The 18,216-nt window shown below is 36.6% G+C and overlaps 1 protein-coding gene across 5 annotated transcripts in view; it reads left to right on the top strand.

Annotated features, from left to right (window-relative positions):
- The window catches only part of LOC107145150 (zinc finger protein 26-like), a 31,408-nt gene extending 14,391 nt beyond the window's left edge, over window positions 1–17,017 (top strand). For 3 of the 5 annotated variants that reach the window (XM_048795246.1, XM_048795244.1, XM_015488954.2), the window contains 9 exons: window positions 3,244–3,342; window positions 3,819–3,907; window positions 4,674–4,800; window positions 5,648–5,734; window positions 6,884–6,966; window positions 7,758–7,884; window positions 9,096–9,179; window positions 10,126–10,208; window positions 10,445–17,017. In XM_048795246.1, the coding sequence (XP_048651203.1) occupies window positions 3,318–3,342; window positions 3,819–3,907; window positions 4,674–4,800; window positions 5,648–5,734; window positions 6,884–6,966; window positions 7,758–7,884; window positions 9,096–9,179; window positions 10,126–10,208; window positions 10,445–12,751 (3,012 nt within the window). In that variant the 5' untranslated portion in view covers window positions 3,244–3,317 and the 3' untranslated portion in view covers window positions 12,752–17,017. Of the gene's footprint in view, window positions 1–3,191; window positions 3,343–3,818; window positions 3,908–4,673; window positions 4,801–5,647; window positions 5,735–6,883; window positions 6,967–7,757; window positions 7,885–9,095; window positions 9,180–10,125; window positions 10,209–10,444 lie in introns of all 5 variants that reach the window. The other 2 variants (XM_048795245.1, XM_048795247.1) reach the window with 2 other exon arrangements.
- The last annotated feature ends 1,199 nt before the right edge of the window (window positions 17,018–18,216 follow it).

Here is an 18,216-nt window from a genome sequence, read left to right as displayed (position 1 = left end):
CTAAGGGTCTCGCTATAAGTTGCTGAGGCTGACTTGTTCTTGAAATCCTCCTGTGAGTTGCTGGGACTATAGGTTAGTGCCACCATACCTAGCTTTATTTTTAATTTGTTGAGAAACCTTTGTACTGTTTTTCAAAATGGCCATAGTAACTCATTTTGAAATTGAACTCCTTATCCTATATATAGCCTGCAGATCAATTGACGTTAAATGTATAGATGTGCTTCTGGGTACTGTGTTTTGTTTCATTATCCTGTGGGTACAATTTTATTTCACTGTATGCAATTTTGTTTCCTATAGCTTTGTGGTAGATTTTTCAAATTAATTTAGTGTGGCTCTGGCTTCATCCAACCCCCCGCAATCCCTACCCCCTCCCCGAAAATTCCTTAGGTTGTTTTGGGCATTTGAGATTTATCCCGGGGATAAATTTTACTTCCTCTTTGTGAATGATTCCATGTGCTGTGTTTTAGTATTTTGGTGAAAAATTTTATACCTGCATTAATCATAAATATTTGTAATTTTATTTTTTCATATTGTCCTTATCTGACTTTGATAACAGTAATGCTGTCCTCATAAAATGAATTTGGAGTTATTTGCTCTTCAGTATTTCAAAGGGTGTGAAAAGGATTCCTATTAGTTATTTAGACATTTTGTATGTAGAGTGCAGCTGTAAGACACTGAATCTGGGCTGTTCCTTGCTGGTAAATTAATTATTATTATCATCATCATTGTCACAGTGTTAATGATGACAATGGTAATAATAATTATTATTTTTTTTTTGGTTGTGCTGGGGATGGAGTCCCGGCCCTGGCATACTAGGCAAATGTTCTATTTCTTTTTTTTTTTTTTATTTTTTTTATTTTTTGGTGTAGATGGACACAACACAATACATTTTATGTGGTGCTAAGGATCGAACCCAGGTCCTACCCGTGCTAGGCTAGTGCTCTACCGGTGAGCCACAACCCTAGCCCCCAAATGTTCTATTTCTAGCTACACCGCGGCCCCTGGATGTTAGATTTTTGATTAGTGATTCAGTCTCCTTGCTTAACCACTTGTATTTTGTTTCTTCTTCATTTAATCTTTTTCTTTCTTTTTTGTTACTGGGGATTGAACCCAGGGGGGCTCAACTACTGAGCCCTATCCCCAGCCCTATTTTGTATTTTATTGAGAGATAGGGTCTCACTGAGTTGCTTAGGGCCTCGATAAATTGCTGAGGCTGGCTTTGAACTCACCATTCTCCTATCTTAATCTCCCTAGTTACTAGGATTATAGGCGTGCACCACCACATCCGGCCCTCTTCATTTAATCTTTTTTATTTTTTTAATTTTTTGTAGTTGTAGATTAACAACATGCCTTTATTTTGTTTTGTTTTTATTTTTATGTGGTGCAAAGAATTGAACCCAGTGCTTCACACATGCTAGGCAAGTGCTGGGGGACTGAGCTACAGCCCCATCCCCTCATTTAATTTTGGTAGGTTTTATTATCTAGAAATTTGTTCATTGCTGTTAGATTGCCAAATTTGTTCTGTGATTGTTTTGTATCATTGGATTCAGTTGTAAAGGCATCTCTTTCATTTCTGAGGGCTAATGTATGCTAGAAAAGTTCTTTGTTAGCCCAGTATTGTTTCTACCTCATTGTTTCTCTTTCCTGTTGAAGTACTGTATATCAGAATTTGCTGTTTTGTTACATTTCCATAAATACCTTAAGGTTTTTTTTTTTTTTTTTTTAACTTTCTCGTTTGACCCTACATTTTTCTAATGCCCTGTCTTAGAGATCATGGGTTCTTTATTCTGTCCCTTTAGTCTGTTGTTGATGTTCTTTATTGCATCTTTTATTTTTATTTATTTTTTTTAATGTGAAAGAGAAGGTTATATGAAGGAATAAGAAAAAAATAGAAGCAGAACTATTGAAAAAACAGACCTATTGGTAATACTATAAGGTTCTTTCATAAGACCCACCAAATTATCAGGAGTTTGGCAAACTTCAGTTTGGTGCTGTCCTTGCAGATTTTATTTATTTATTTATTTGATGTAGATGAACACAACACAATGTCTTTTTATTTTTTTATGTGGTGCTGAGGATCGAACCCGGGGCCCGCCCATGCTAGGCGAGCACTCTACCGCTGAGCCACAATCCTAGCCCCAGATATTTTCTTTACTCTGCCTTGAGCACCAAGCAGAGGTCAGAACATAGTGTTTGAGACTCTGCTGAGGCTAAGCAATAGTTGAAATGTATTCTGTTCAGGGGTGGACTTTGGAAGTTATTAGATTATGAAGGCTCTGATTTCATCAGTAGATTAATCCATTTGATGGATTAATAGTTTGAACGGACCACTAAAAAGTGGAAACTAGGCAGGTTGGGCATTGTTGAAGGAAGTTGGTTACTAGCATTGTATCCTTGAGGACTATACTCTGATCTGCCCTCCCACTTACTCCACTTCTTCCTGGCTGCCATAAGCTCAGTAGTTTTCCTTTGCATTTCCATGTTCTGCCATGATGTTCTACTCAAAGTAATGGAGCTACCTGTCTGTACTGAAACCTCTGAAACCTCTAAAACCTTGAGCCAAAGTAAACCTTTCTTCCTGTAAATTGTTTATGTCAGGTATTCTGTCACAGCAATGAAAGGCTAACAAACACATCAGGGACCAGTTTCCAGAATCCTTTATATGGTTGTAATTTAGAATATAATGATAACCACAGAGGATTAGACTTTAGGGGCACAGTTAACCACTTCAAAGTCCTGGTTAACCATTTCCTCACTACTTGATATTAGAACAGTTATTTGTGTTTTCTGAATCTAGGTGGTTTCATCATTAGTGATTATGATAATCTTCTGGGAGAGATTGTTAGAAATAATTGAATAATAGAGTAATAATAGCTATATATAATTTAGCATATATGCATGTACATAAAAGCTGCTTGTGGTCTGGGATTGTGCCTCAGTGATAGAGCACTCGCCTAGCACGTGTGAGGCCCTGGGTTCGATCCTTAGCACCACATAAAAATAAATATTTTCTTAAAAAAAAGCTTGTGTAACTTACTGAAAATGGGGTTACTCAATAAATGGCAGTTGTTGTTACTAATCTTGTTATATGGTATACAATTTTTAGATAGATTGAGATCTGTCATTAGGAGAGAGAATGTATAATGTTTGATAATTACTAAGTATTATTTGTTGATTAATGATATCAACAGGAATCCAATAACCCTATTTAAAGAGGAGTAAGTATTGCCACTATTCACTTAGATTCATAAGTTACCTTGACGTGTCCTTGGAATCCCTGAAGAGAGTGATCACGAATATTTCAGGATCAGACTAACATGGATGTTACCAATTTGTCCCATGGTAAGTCCTGTTGCTGTTTTTCAGAAAATCTGCTTTAGGTACCCCCTGCCCAATACAAAGCCAGAGGTCTGGGACAGAACAGTCATGTTGCTAGTTTTTCACTGAGGTCCTAAAGAGGGCAAGAGAGGGCGGTTTTATGTCAGCCTCCTGGTATGTGTGTTGAGGGAAGAGATATTACATAATCTTGTTTATGACTAAAGTTGCTATGGGGAAATGAAGAGTCACATTTCTGAGGGCTCAAGTTAAGAAACTTGTGAAGTGAGACCAGGATTCTTTTCTTGAAGAGCACATGGCTTACTGTCCTTTTTTCTGAGTGTAAGTGATACAGAATTGCTGTGGCATTGTATGTTCCTAGAGATTCTGTTTGTGAATTTTCCTGAGTGTGTTCAATTGTACGGGAATTTTGAATTAGGATGGAATGATGTCATCACGTAAATGTGGGCTTCTGGTCAGATCTGGATTATCTTATTTTTCAGGAGGTCTACTACCTGTGGACCCAGTGTATAGTCATGAAGATGAGACAGAGGAAGAAAGTCTAGTGGCTGATTGCCTGAGAAATGATCAGGTATCATGAATGTTTTTCATTCTATAAACTGACATGGCTGCTTCTACCAACTAGATGTATGTTTACTTACACTTACTGGTTTGCAGTATAACATTAGGATTCATTTTGACATAATTGTACAAGCATGGAACATAATTTCCTGTGATTCAGTCCCCAGTATTTTCCCTTCCATTCTTCTCCTTTCCCTTGTTCTTTTTACTTTCTTCTACTTAACTGATCTTTCTGCTCACATGATTTCTTAAGGGAAATAAAGCCTCATACAAGGACTGAGTCCCTGGTTGAATTTTTCCAGGGAATGAAGCTTTTCACATAGGTGAAGGATTACCTTGAAAATTATTACAATATTCTAGTAATTAATAAGTAATCTTGATTCCTGTGGTTCCAAATGCATGTTTCTCAATTTGCTGTCTTCTGAAAGATAAGGAAGATAAAAATGTCTTTTTCTTGAATACTTTTATTCATTTATCATTTTATCAAATGTGTGCTGTGTGCTCAGGAATAAAAGAGGAAAAAATATAAATGGCTTTGCCTTGTGGTGAGATAAGTTCATGTTTGAGAAGTGCCATTACAGCCATATGAGTGGAGTAGATGAATAGTGAGTGACTGTGGATACAGAAAATAGTCCTTAGGGCCATTGAATGGACTAAGGGTAGGCAGTGAAGGAGTTCACCTCTCTGCATAGGCATTGGTTCCACCATCCTTATTCTCCTGTGAAAATTGGTGAAGATATTACTTGGCTTAGGACATAATGTGTGTGATTATTTAGGATTCAGTGAGCATTGAGGATGTGGCTGTGGAATTCACCCAGGAGGAGTTGACTTTAGAGGAACCAACTCAGAGAAAAACACATAATGATGTGACAGTGAAGAACTGTAAGAACTTGGCCACAGTAGGTAAGACTGCCATCATTCCTTATAACCTCATACGGAATAGGTATATGCAAAGTATTTACTGTGCTGTAGGATCCATAATGTCACCTCTGTGAATGGGAACTAGCAAACACAATCTTCCCTAATACTTTTTTTTTTCCCCCTTTTTTTCACTTTGCATTATTGGGGATTGAATTTAGGGCCTTGGGCCTGCTAGGCAAGCAGCCTAGCACTGAGCTACATCCCCAGCCCTCCCAATACATTCTAATCTATTGTGGCAGGTTTTTTTTCCCCTGTGTGTGATGCTATATGTTAAATCCAGGGTCTTTTTTTTTGTTTTTGAGAGAGAGAGAGAGAGAGTGTTTTAATATTTATTTTTTAGTTTTCGGCAGACACAACATCTTTTTTTGTATGTGGTGCTGAGGATCGAACCCGGGCCGCACGCATGCCAGGAGAGCGTGCTACCGCTTGAGTCACATCCCCAGCCCCAAATCCAGGGTCTTACGTGTGCTGTTGACATGCTTAATCACTGCACTGTATCCCCAGCCTACTATGGTAGTTCTTAAAATGTTGTCCAGGTCCAGGTTCAGTAGCATCATTTACTGTTGTTGAAATGTAGTCTTGATTTCCACCTTTGACATACTCAGACTCTAGTTGTCCATTGTGTCTGTCAATTCCTCCACTTAAATCTCATGCACTATAATAATTATGAGTCACTAGTTTTACTTTATTGTAAGACTTTGGGGGTCTGAGGTTACCAAACTTTGGGATAAGGCTTTGAAATAATTTCACTGCTTTCATGAGAATTATAGACCTGAATCATAGGAAGATTTATCATCTCTTTTGTGAATGCATCTTTTCCCATGTGCAGGATGTCAGACGCTTATCAAACCCAGCCCTGCATCTTCCTTGGAAGAAGAGGAAGAGTTGATGACCATGCACACAGGAGTTCTCCAAGGTGAGTGTTTGTGGAGAACAGCCCTGATCAGTGACAGATTCACTATATTTGGAAACAATAGCAAGGGAACTCAGAAGTTATCTTTAACTCCAGAATGTTTTACTTTGTGTCCCAGTGTTCTTTGAGCTCGTGAAACAACATATTATTACTCAGGTTCATCATTTTGATGTATGTATTTTTTTAAATATTTATTTTTTAGTGTAGTTGGACACAATACCTTTATTTCACTTATTTATTTTTACGTGGTGCTGAGCATCGGACCCAGGGTCTTGCACATGCAAGGCAAGTGCCTACCGCTGAGCCACAACCCCAGCCCAGGAAGAAAAATTTGAACATCAAATATCAAAATACATACCTCAAAATGATGACCCTAAAGAATAATAATATATGGGCTGTGGCCATAGCCTAGGGGCAGAAGAGCACTTACCTAGCACATGTGAGGGTTCAATCTTTAGCACCACATAAAAATAAACAAACAAAATAAAAAGGCATGCTGTCTATACAAAAAAATTTTAAAAATGTTTCATGAGCTCACAGAACATCAGGACAGAAAGTACAGAAGATTTGAACATCAAATACTCCCAGTTCATTTTTATTTTTATTTTTACTTTGAGACTGTCCTAAGATGCTGAGGGTCTTACTGAATTGAACTTGTGATCTTCCTGCCTCAGCCTCCCTAGTGACTGAGAATACAGGCATGCCCCACCCTGCCTGGCAAGACTTATTTTATTTTTGGTACAAGAGATTGAACCCAGTGCACTTAATACTGCACCACATCCCCAGTTTTTATTTTGAGACAGGGTCTCACTGAGTTGTTTAGGGCCTTGCTAAGTTGCTGAGGCTGGCTTGAACTTGGTATCCTCTTGCCTCAGTCTCTTGAGCCACTGGGATTATAGGCATGCCTCATCCCAAAGATTTATTTTTAACTCCTTTAATCTGCTATTTCTTTCTTTTTATTCTAATATACATATATTTTTAGATATATATAGACATAATATCTTTATTTATTTTTATGTGGTGCTGAGGATCAAACCCAGTACCTCACATGTATGAGGCAAGCGCTCTACCACTGAGCCACAACCCCAGCCTTGCTATTTCTTTCTTTAAACCTAAATTATTGTTATTATTATTATTTTGGTTTGATTTCAGAATTGGATATGCAACTAAAAACCAAAGATTCAGCACTTCAGCAGAATTTTTTGACTGAACATACCTCCAGTGATATACAACTAGTAAGTTTAATAAAAGTGTATTAACTGTTTTACACATTCAGGTAAGATTGGGTACTCCATTATTGGATGTCAGGATATGGAAAGATACTTGAGAGAAACAGATTTCACACTAGAGAACACAGTACCTTAGAACACTAAATCTGGTAATGATGAATTAGGGATATCCAAATTTGCTGTCAAACTTATTGTTTACATCCCCCAAATGACAAAATAGACTGACCAGGAAGACACATTTCCTTGTAGGTAGACCTGTCTGCAGAGTTTTTCAGAGGGAAAAAGATCTATGTGAAGACTAAGGTTTTAGTTGAATTTCCCTCAGAAAGACACACTAATATTGGTGAGGGATTAACCTGAAATTTTTTCAGTATTTTTTTATTATCATGAATATTAAGTTCCCTTGTGCCTATTAGATACTTTCATTTTTTTCCAGTGTTCTAACAGATAGTAAGGAAAATAAAAGTGTCTTTTTTCAAAGAATTTCTATAACTTGATTTATTGAGTCTTTGTAGTATGCTTCAGGAGTATGTTACAATGGAGAAATAAAATGAGAAAACTCCCAGTCTGTTTGTGGAGAGAGAAGTTTTATGTGTAAGAGGTACAAAAACCATATGATTGGAGTAGATCCACAGTGAATAAGTGTGAATAGAGAGGTTTCTCAGGACCTCTGAACCTGGGATAGAATATGGAAGACCTAACCATCCTATGTGAATATTGGTGTCACTTTCTCATTCACCATTGAATATTGGGTAGAGATGTTACTTGCCTCAAACCTCATGTGTGTGGTGCTTTAGGATTCGGTGACCTTTGAAGATGTGGCTGTGGACTTTACCCAGGAGGAGTGGACTTCACTGGACCCAACTCAGAGAAACCTTTATAAAGATGTGATGCTGGAGAACTTCCAGAACTTGTCTACAGTAGGTAAGACTGCCATCATTTTTTGTAGCCTTTCAGAAATAGAAATGTATTTTGTAATATATTTTGTAATTTGTAATAACTGCATTCCAGGATTAGTGGTATCAGCTAGAATACAGTGGTATGATGGGAAGTAATAGAGACCCAGTCCCTTAATCTACTATGATTATTCTCAACCAGATATCTTTAGGATCAATAGCATCACTATCATTGTATTAGAGAAATATACCTTCTAGGGATGGGGTTGTGGCTCAATGGTACAGTGCTTTGCCTGGCACGTGTGAGGCACTGGGTTTGATCCTCAGCACTGCATAAAAATAAATAAAGTTATTTATCCATCTACAACTAAAAACAAAATATTTTTTAAAAAGTCCCTTTTGAGATTTTGTCTTTGTCGCTCATGTTTTAACAATTCTTCAACATGAAATCTGAACTTAATAATGTAGAGTGGAATTTTATTACTTTTATTACTTTAAAAAATTTTTAGTTTTACATGAACATAATACCTTTATTTAATTTATTTATATGCAATGCTGATAATTGAACCCAGTGCCTCACACATACTAGGCAAGTGTTCTACCACTAAGCCACATCCCCAGCCCCTGGAATTAAAAAAAGCAATCTGAACTTAGAAACCACTGTTGCAATGTTTTTGTTTGAGAATGAGGACCTTTCTGCGCTTCTATTATATCCTTGTGAAAGAAATGTCTTGGTGGGTTTTTTGATATTAGTTAAACAGCACAATATTTATTTAGTGCCTAAGACATTAGGAGTATTACACTTTTTCAGTGGTTTCTATATGAGTGAAGACCAAATGAGGATTTTAGGGATCAGACAAAACTGATCTCTTCAGGACTCCCAAAGCATGAGTATTTTATTTTGAGCTGTTTAGAAATAATTTAAATCCTTTTCATAAAAATGTAGTTTACTGGCCAGGCATGGTGGCACAAGCCTGTTATCCTAGCAGCTTAGGAGTCTTGAGACAGGAGAATTGAGAGTTCAAAGCCAGCCTCAGCAACAGCAAAATGCTAACCAACTCAGTGAGACCCTGTCTCTAAATAAAATACAGAAAATAGAACTGGGGATGTGGCTTCATGGTTGAGTGCTCCTGAGTTAATCCCTGGTACCAAAAAAGGAAAAAAAAAAATGTTAACTTATCATGGGAAGGTTTATCACACATGAGTGTCATCCATTAATGTATGATTCCCTGTGTATAGGACGTCAGCTGTTGAAACCCAGCCTGATTTCTTGGTTGGAGGAAGAAGTGCAGTTGACAATAGTAGAACGAGGCATTCTTCAAGGTAAGTATTTATAAAAAATATTTTGTGTCATTTATAAGCTTTGAAGTATGAGGAAACTTCTTAAAAAATACCTTCAGGGGCTGGGGCTGTAGCTCAGTGGTAGAGTGCTTGCCTAGCATGTGTGAGGCACTCGGTTCGATCCTCAGCACCACATAAAATAAACAAATAAAATAAAGGCATTCTGTCCATCTACAACTACAAAAAAAAAAAAAAGATTTAAAAAAAATACCTTCAATTTGAAAACTGAGGTTCTTGGACTTGTAAGTTCTGGGATATCTTCAACTTCTCATGCTCCCTTAGTCCCTTACTTTGTCCAGCCTTTTTTTCCTTTCTTTTGTACTGGGGATTGAGACCAAGGTGACTTTACCACTGAGCTACATATCCCTCTTTTTTATTTTGAGACAGAGTCTCACTAAGTTGCTTAGAGCCCCTCTAAGTTGCTGAGGGAGGCCTCTAACTTAGAATTATCCTTCCTCAGCTTCTGGAGTTCCTGGGATTGCAGGTATGTGCCACCACATCTAGGGAGTGTATGGTGTTTTTGGTTGCACATGTTTCCTGCTTTCCTTCTCTGATATTTAATTCTGTTCATTACATCTAATTTTTTTTATCTTTATTTTTGTCTATTTATTTATTTATTAGTTGTAGTTGGGCACAATACCTTTATTTTAGTTATTTATCTTTATGCGGTAGCTGAGGATCAAACCCAGGACCTCGCACGTGCTAGGCAAGTGCTCTTCCGCTGAGCCACAAATCCAGCCCCTTAATTTTTTTAGATTTAATTTTTGTAGGACAAATTGTTAATAAATTTCTATATATTGGTCCTATATCCTTATGATTGCCAAATTTTAGACAGGTCATCTACTCAAACTTAACATGTTTAATATGAATACAATTGAGATTTATTATTTTCTTTCAAAACCTTGTATGTTTTTCTTTTTTACTGCAGAATGGGAGATGCACCTTCAAACCAAAGGGACAGCACTTCAGCAGGATGTGTTTTGGTCAGATACATCAAATGGGATACAGCTGGTAAGATTCAAAGAGATATTTCTTAATTTCCAAGTTCAGGGCAGATTGGGAATTCCATGATGGAAGTCAGCACAAATGAGAGATAATTTGAACTAGGTAGTCTTTACCAGTCGCAGTTTCTCTGGAGAGATGCCCTAAACTTAGTGTAATACTTGGTTCTTCAGAGTTCCTGCAAGTTCACATTCTTGTCAAAGATTGAACAATCTTTTAATCTTCATTCATCTTTTTATGAATAGGCAAGAAGCCACAATGGAGAAGAACACTGTGACTCTAAGCAAGTTGGAAAAGTTTTTAGTGAACACTCATTCCTTCAGACATATGCAAGTACTCCTAATAAAGAGAACACTTCAGAGTGTAATACCTATGGGAAAAACTTCCTTCCATTGCTCAACAACACCTCTACTGAAGAAAGACGTTCTATGTTGAACCAGTGTGTAAAACCTTTTACCTTGACTCCAGATGTTTACCAGAAAAAATTTACTGATGATAAATCCTTTGAATGCAGTGACTGTGGGAAAACCTTTGTTAATGAGACACATCTTCAGGCACATAGCAGAATTCACAATGGAGAAAATATCTACAAATTGGAACAGTGTGGGAAAACTTCTACTAATTCCACAAGCCCCGATGGGTGTGTTGAAATGCCCACTGTAAAAAAATACTATGAATGTAAGAAATGTGAAAAATTCTTTACACATCCTCTTTACCTTAATATTCATATGCAAAACCACACTGTGGAGAAACCTTATGATTGTAAGGAATGTGGGAAAGCCTTCACCAAGCGCTCAAGCTTAATTGTACATTTACGAGACCACACTCGGGAAAAGTCCTATGAGTGCAAGGAATGTGGGAAAGCCTTCCTTCAACCCTCACGCCTTGCTGAACATATGAGAAGTCACACAGGAGAGAAACCCTTTCAGTGTGAACAATGTGGAAACGCCTTTGCCTCTTCATCTTATCTTACTACACATTTGAGAACTCACACTGGAGAAAAGCCCTTTGAGTGTGACATATGTGGGAAAGCATTTACACGTTCCTCTTACCTGGTGGGTCACATACGAACTCACACTGGGGAGAAACCATATGAATGTAAAGTATGTGGGAAAGCCTTCAGTGGGCGTTCATGGCTTACTATACACTTACGAAACCATACTGGGGAGAAGCCCTATGGATGTACAGAGTGTCAGAAAGCCTTCACCAGCTTTGCTCAACTTACTGAACATACAAAAACTCACACTGGCGAGAAACCCTTTCAGTGTAAGGTATGTGCAAGAACCTTTAGAAATTCCTCCTGCCTTAAGACCCACTTTCGAATTCACACTGGAATAAAACCCTACAAATGTAATTACTGTGGGAAAGACTTCACTGCACGCTCAGGCCTCACTAAGCATGTACTAACACACAATGGGGAGAAGCCATATGATTGCAAGGAATGTGGGAAAGCCTTCAGTACATCTTCAGCCCTTGTTGAACATATAAGAATTCATACAGGAGAGAAGCCCTTTGAATGTTACCACTGTGGTAAAGCCTTGGCTCATTCCTCATCTCTTGTTGGACATTTGAGAACTCACACTGGAGAGAAGCCCTTTGAGTGTAACATGTGTGAGAAAGCATTTTCAACTTCATCCCACCTTCGCATTCACATGCGAACTCACACTGGAGAGAAACCTTATGAATGTAAGGAATGTGGGAAAACCTTCCCTGAACGCTCATGCCTTACTAAGCACTTAAGAACACATACTGGGGAGAGACCCTATGAATGTAAGGAATGTGGGAAGGCATTCACTAGCTTTTCTCAACTTAATGTGCACATAAAAACTCACAGTAGTGAGAAGCCCTTTCAGTGTAAGGTATGCACAAAATCATTTAGAAATTCTTCATCCCTTGAGACCCACTTTCGAATTCACACTGGAATAAAACCCTATAAATGCAATTATTGTGGAAAGGACTTTACTGCACGCTCAGGCCTTACTATACATCTACGAAATCACACTGGGGAGAAATCATATGCATGCCAGGAATGTGGGAAAGCCTTCACTACTTCCTCAGGCCTTATTGCACACATAAGGAGTCATAAGGGGGAGAAACCCTTCGAATGTGACCACTGTGGGAAAGCCTTTGCTTCTTCCTCATATCTTAATGTACATTTGAAAATTCATACTGGAGAAAAGCTCTTTCAGTGTACGGTGTGTGGAAAAACATTTACATGTTCTTCTTACCTTCCGGTCCACATGCGAACTCATACTGGTGAGAAGCCCTTTCAGTGTATAATATGTGGAAAGTCATTTCTGTGGTCCTCTTATCTTCGGGTTCACATGCGAATCCACACTGGAGAGAAACCCTATGTATGTAAGTACTGTGGAAAAGCCTTTACCGAGCATTCAGGCCTTAATAAACATTTGCGAAAACACACTGGAGAGAAACCATATGAATATAAGGAATGTGAGGATCCCTTCATTAGTTCTTCTGACATTAATGAACAGGAAAACTCTTTGAATGTAAGGAATTCAGAAAATCTTTTTGGAAGTCCTCTTGATCCTTAGTAATTGCAGTTGAATTCATAGTTGAGAAAACTCTTGGATATGAGCAGTGTATAAAAGTGTTGTTGTTCATTTCAAAGACAAACTTATTCTGAGGATATACCATGAATTTAAGAACATGGGCGAGTCGTCATAATCTCAGTCCAGTATGTAAGAACTCATGTAAGCTATGTAGAATAAGAAACATGCTAACCCTGTAGTATTTCTTTGAGTCTTACTAAATATGCAAGATATCACAGTAGAATGTTCTAAGAGTGAAAATAGCATTCTGAGAGGTTCAGTGTTGACCTGTGTCTCACAGTGGGAAAAAGCTTCATGAAAGTCAGAAATGTTGGGAAGTTTATTTGTATTATTTAACCTTGAGTGAAATGATGTTTTAAATGGAACAGAAACCATGTGTATGTAATATGGGATAAGCTTCACTGTGTTCTAAAATCTTGTATGGTTATAAACATGGCTTTCTGAGTGGTTCTATAGATAAATTTTGAATATTCCAAGCATTTCAATATTTGTTTATTTTTATGACTTCAATTATAAATTTCTAATTTCCACTATAGTTTTCTGCTTTAAAATGTCTTTAATATGAATGAAACTATTGTCTATATTTAAGATCTACCACCTGATGTGCCATATGCTTAAAAATTGTGAGACGATGAATATACAGATTTAATAGATCCATCAGCACATGGTTTTTCATTATGTTCTAGAAACACTTTCTATTGTTTTAAATTTCAAGTATACGCTACATGAGTTTTAACTTAAATCACCATGTTTTATATTAAGCTTTCAAGTACTTACAAATGAAAGTTTTTACCTTTGACCATTATCTCTCCTTTTGTCCTAAAACCAGTATCTGGTAATTGGTACTCCATTCTCTGTTTTAAGTTCAACTTTAGATTCCACTTGTGAGATTGTGCAGTATTTGTCTTACTATAACTTCTTTCACCTTGCATAATGTCATCAAGGTCAAACTGGGTTATGATATATGATGGAATTCCTACTTTATGGCAAATTATTTAAGACCATGTTTTCTCCATTCATCTGTCAGGAGATATGACATTATTTCCCTACTTCACTCCCACGAGCATTGCTGCAGTGAACAGGAGTGCAGCTTTTAAATTAATGATTTTATTTCCTTAAGCCCAGAGGTGGATTTGTTATATTATATGGTAGTTGAATTTTTGGGAGGAGGGCACTCAACCACTGAGCCACATCCCCAGCCCTATTTTTTATTTTACTTAGAGATAGGGTCTCACTGAGTTGCTTAGTGCCTCGCTTTTGCCAAGGTTGGCTTTGAACTCACAAGTCCTCCTGCTTCAGCCTCCTGAGCTGCTGGGATTACAGGCATGTGCCTGGCCTGGTAGTTGTATTTTAATTTTATGAGAAACCACCTTACCTTATATGACTATACCAATTTCAGTTCCCAGCAACAATGTAGAAATGTTCTTTTTCCTCTATCATCTAAGCTATTGTATCTTTTGATGTTTTTCTGAACTGTCCTTAAGTGATTTTTATTTCCCTAATGTTCACTGATTTGGAGTGTCTTTTCATATACCCACAAGCCAATTGTCTTGTCTTTGGGAAAATATCTATTGAGTTTTTTGTTAAGTTTAAAATTGGGATATTTTGGTTTTTGCTACAAAATTACTTAAGTATTCAAGATATCAACCCATTATCTCATTTGTAAACATGGTTTACAAATATTTTCTCCCATTGAATATGTTGCCTTTTTATTTATGGGTGTTTTTGCTTTGGTTTGTGAAATCTCTTGTAGTTCTAGTTGTTTGTTTTTGATGCCTCTGCTTTTTCTTGTTAACTCCAAATTTCACTGCCAAGGTAAATATCAGGATGCTTTTCTTCTACATTTTCTTCTAGAGGTTTTATGGTTTCACATCCTTACTTTTATTTTTTTTTTTAATGGTCCAGTTCTGTTTTTTTTGCTTATGTATATATAAACAGCTTTCTCAATACTATTTATTTGAAAGAGTATCTTTTTCATATTTGGTAATTTTATTGAAAATTAGTTGATGATATGTGTGTTTTCTGAGCTTTCTCATTTGTTCCACTGGTCTGTGTGTCAGCTTTTATGCCAGTACCATACTGTTTCTTTTATTGCACCTTTGTAATAATGATTTAAAGTTTGGAATTTCTGTTCTTGTTCAAGAATCTTGCTTTTCTGACTTTGTTTTCTCAGCTTATAGTTGCTGATGAATTTAGAAAAATTTTTTTCATAATCCTGTGAACAATGCCATTGGAAGTTTGAAGGGATGAAATTAAAATCTCCCAATTCATAAGCAAAAATATTTTCCCTTTCATTTGGGACTGTTTAATTTTTTTCATAATGTCATAGTTTTTTGTGTTTAAATCTTTTCCTGTTTAAATTTGTTCTGTTGTTTTTTCATTTTTTATACTCTTGTAAATAGGATTTGAAATTTTTCATATTGTTATTTTTAGAGTGTAGATATAATAATGATTTTCCTAGATTAACATTGAATCCTGCAACTTGTGAATTTATTTATTCTGTTTTTTTTTTTTTTTTTCATGAAGTATTGTCCTTTTCCACAAACAATTTTTAGTACTTTTCTGATTTGGATGTCTTCCATTTTTCTTGGCTAATTTGTTCTGACTAGACTTTTCCCATTATTATATTAAATAGAAGTGGGAAGAGTAGGCATCTTGTCTGTTCTTGATCGTTTTTAAAAAATCCGTGAGCTTCTTCCCATTGTGTGTAATGATATTTGTTTAGGACTTCAATTATAAATTTCTAATTTCCAGTATAGTTTTCTGCTTTAAAGTATCTTTAATATGAATGTGGCTTTGTCCATAGCCATTATGTATGAGTACATTTCTTTTATGTCTAACTTATTGAGAATTGTTATCATGAAATGATGTTTTATGTTATAACGTGATGTTTTTCCAATGATATAATTTGTCCTTCATTTTGCTAATGTGATGTATCGCATTTATTGATTTACATGTGTTAAACCATTTTTGCATCCCAAGGATAAATCACTCTATCATGGTGTGTATGTTCCTTTTAATGTTTAATTTTAGTGTGAATGAATGACTGAATTTACCCATCAAAATACCTAGATTGTCTTATTGAATAATACTTTTTCAAAAGACATCTTTGGGCTATCTATGAGAGAGTCCATCTTTTCTTTAATATATTTTTTTAGTTGTTTGTGGACCTTCATTTTTTTAAATTTATATGCGGTGTTGAGAATTGAACTCAGTGTCTCAGCTTCACACATGCTAAGCAAGCGCTTCCTTTGTCTTTTAAAAGGACATAAGTTGACTGAAAATGAGGGGATGGAAAAATATCTCTTAGAAATGGAAACCAAGGGCTGGGGATGTAGCTCAGTGGTAGAGCCTTTGCCTAGCATGTGTGAGGCACTGGGTTCAGTCTTCAGCACCGCATAAAAATAAATAAATAAAATAAAGGTATTGTGTCCATTTTCACCTTAAAAAAAAAAAGTGGAAATCAAGCAAGAGTATGTATAGATGTACTTACAGGGGATAAAATGATAATGATCACTTCATCAAAAAGATATAACATTTCTAAGTATATGTGAACCCAACAGTATAGCATTCAAATAAGAAAGGCAAATATTAACAGGTGTAGAAAGAAATAGTAATACATGGGCTGGGGTTATGGCTCAGTGGCCGAGTGCTTGTAGTACATGTGAGGCACTGGGTTTGATCCTCAGCACCACATAAAAGTAAATAAAGGTAATAAAGGTATTGTGTCTAAAAAATTTAAAAAAGAAAAACAATACAGTGTGTGTAGGGAATTCAATACCTCATACATCTAGCCTGAAAATCATTAAGGAAACATTGTACATTTTATACCAAATGGACCTAATATTCCATTCAAAAGCAAAAGAATACTGTTATTTTAAGTGCAAAAGGGAGCCTTAAATGGTAGGTTATACGTTAGGCCATACAATTTTACATTTTTCACCTTTGTCTGGACCACCATTGAACATTTAATTCTGTAGGGCATTAATGACATTTTCAAAGTCCCCACTAACCTACTTACTGGGAACTGTATGTCTGTTTACACATAATTTGATAAATTTTGAGTATACTTAAGTGACTTATGATTTGTCTTTTTGTTGTATTTTTCTTTGAATGGTTCATTTTTCCATCACTTTTCTTGGCTGGAAGTTATGTACTTGATTTCCCTAAAATATTTGTAGTACTCCTTTCTCATAAATTATACAGCCTCACCCCGTGCACATGAGAATTAAACTCAGTTACCATTGAGCTTCTTCTCCAACTCTATTTTTTTTAGACAAGTTCTTCGTAAGTTGCTAAAGGTCTGGGAATATAGGTGTGTGCACTGTTCCTTCTGGTATATACAGCTTTTAACAGTCATTTATGTAATAACCTTGTGCTGAGTGACACTAGAATAAGGAGCTACATAGTAGTCCAGAATCTCACAAGGTGAGAGTGTAACCCAGAGTAATGGATATAACATTAGCATACAAAGTGACAGATACATATGAGAAAGGGCCATATTTTGATGAAATGTTCTGAAAGCTGGATATGGTAGCTCACACCTGTAATTCCAATTACTCAGGAGACTGAGGTGGGTGGATCACAAGTTTGAGGCCAGCCTGGGCAACTTAGACCTTGTCTCAAAAGAAAGTGTTCTTCGCAGAATTTTTGCAGTGTTTCCCCTTGAGGTCAAGTCTGTTCTTGCTTTGGTTTTTGGCAGGTCTTTTAAAAGTTTTTGTATTGTGTATTGAGTCCTGGTTCTTTTGTGCATGCTAGGCAAGCACCATATCACTGAATCACTCCAGCCTTTAAAATTTTTTTTTAAAAAAATTTATTTATTTATTTTTTAGTTTTTGGTGGACACAACATCTTTGTATTTGGTGCTGAGGATCGAACCCGGGCCGCACGCATGCCAGGCGAGCATGCTACCTCTTGAGCCACATCCCCAGCCCTAAATTTTTAAAATTTTTAGGATAGAGTCTTGCCAAGTTGTTCGGACTGGCTTAGAACTTAGAATTCTCCTTCGTTAGCCTCCCAAGTAACTGGGGTTACAGAAGTGAGCTAGTGTGCTCAGCTAGTGGAATAGAGCACTCAGGTATTTTTACTCTTGACATAAAGAGAACAGGGCTGGGGTTGTAATTTAGTGGTAAAGCATGTGCTTTGCATAAGTGAAATTCTGGGTTTGATCCCCAACATCATAAGAAAACAAACCATACCCGTCTCACAGGCCCACATGTGGGCTTATTTTTTAGTGAATTTCTGCTAATGATCTCACACAGCTCTAATTAAGGTATTGGTTTGATTTCAATTGCATATGGCTTTAAGTAAGGGAGAATCAGAGTTTAAGTATCAAAAAGTGGACATCATTGTCACTTTCAGAGACTTCTTGCCTACTAGATGCTATTTTTAACCTATTGGATTTTGGAGATTTATTTATTTGGTGATACTCATTAGTCTTTGCTAGT

This window comes from Marmota marmota, unplaced genomic scaffold (assembly GCF_001458135.2).
Source record: "Marmota marmota marmota unplaced genomic scaffold, marMar, whole genome shotgun sequence".
Taxonomy (NCBI): Eukaryota; Metazoa; Chordata; class Mammalia; order Rodentia; family Sciuridae; genus Marmota; species Marmota marmota.
This window is presented reverse-complemented; position numbering and strand designations above follow the sequence as displayed.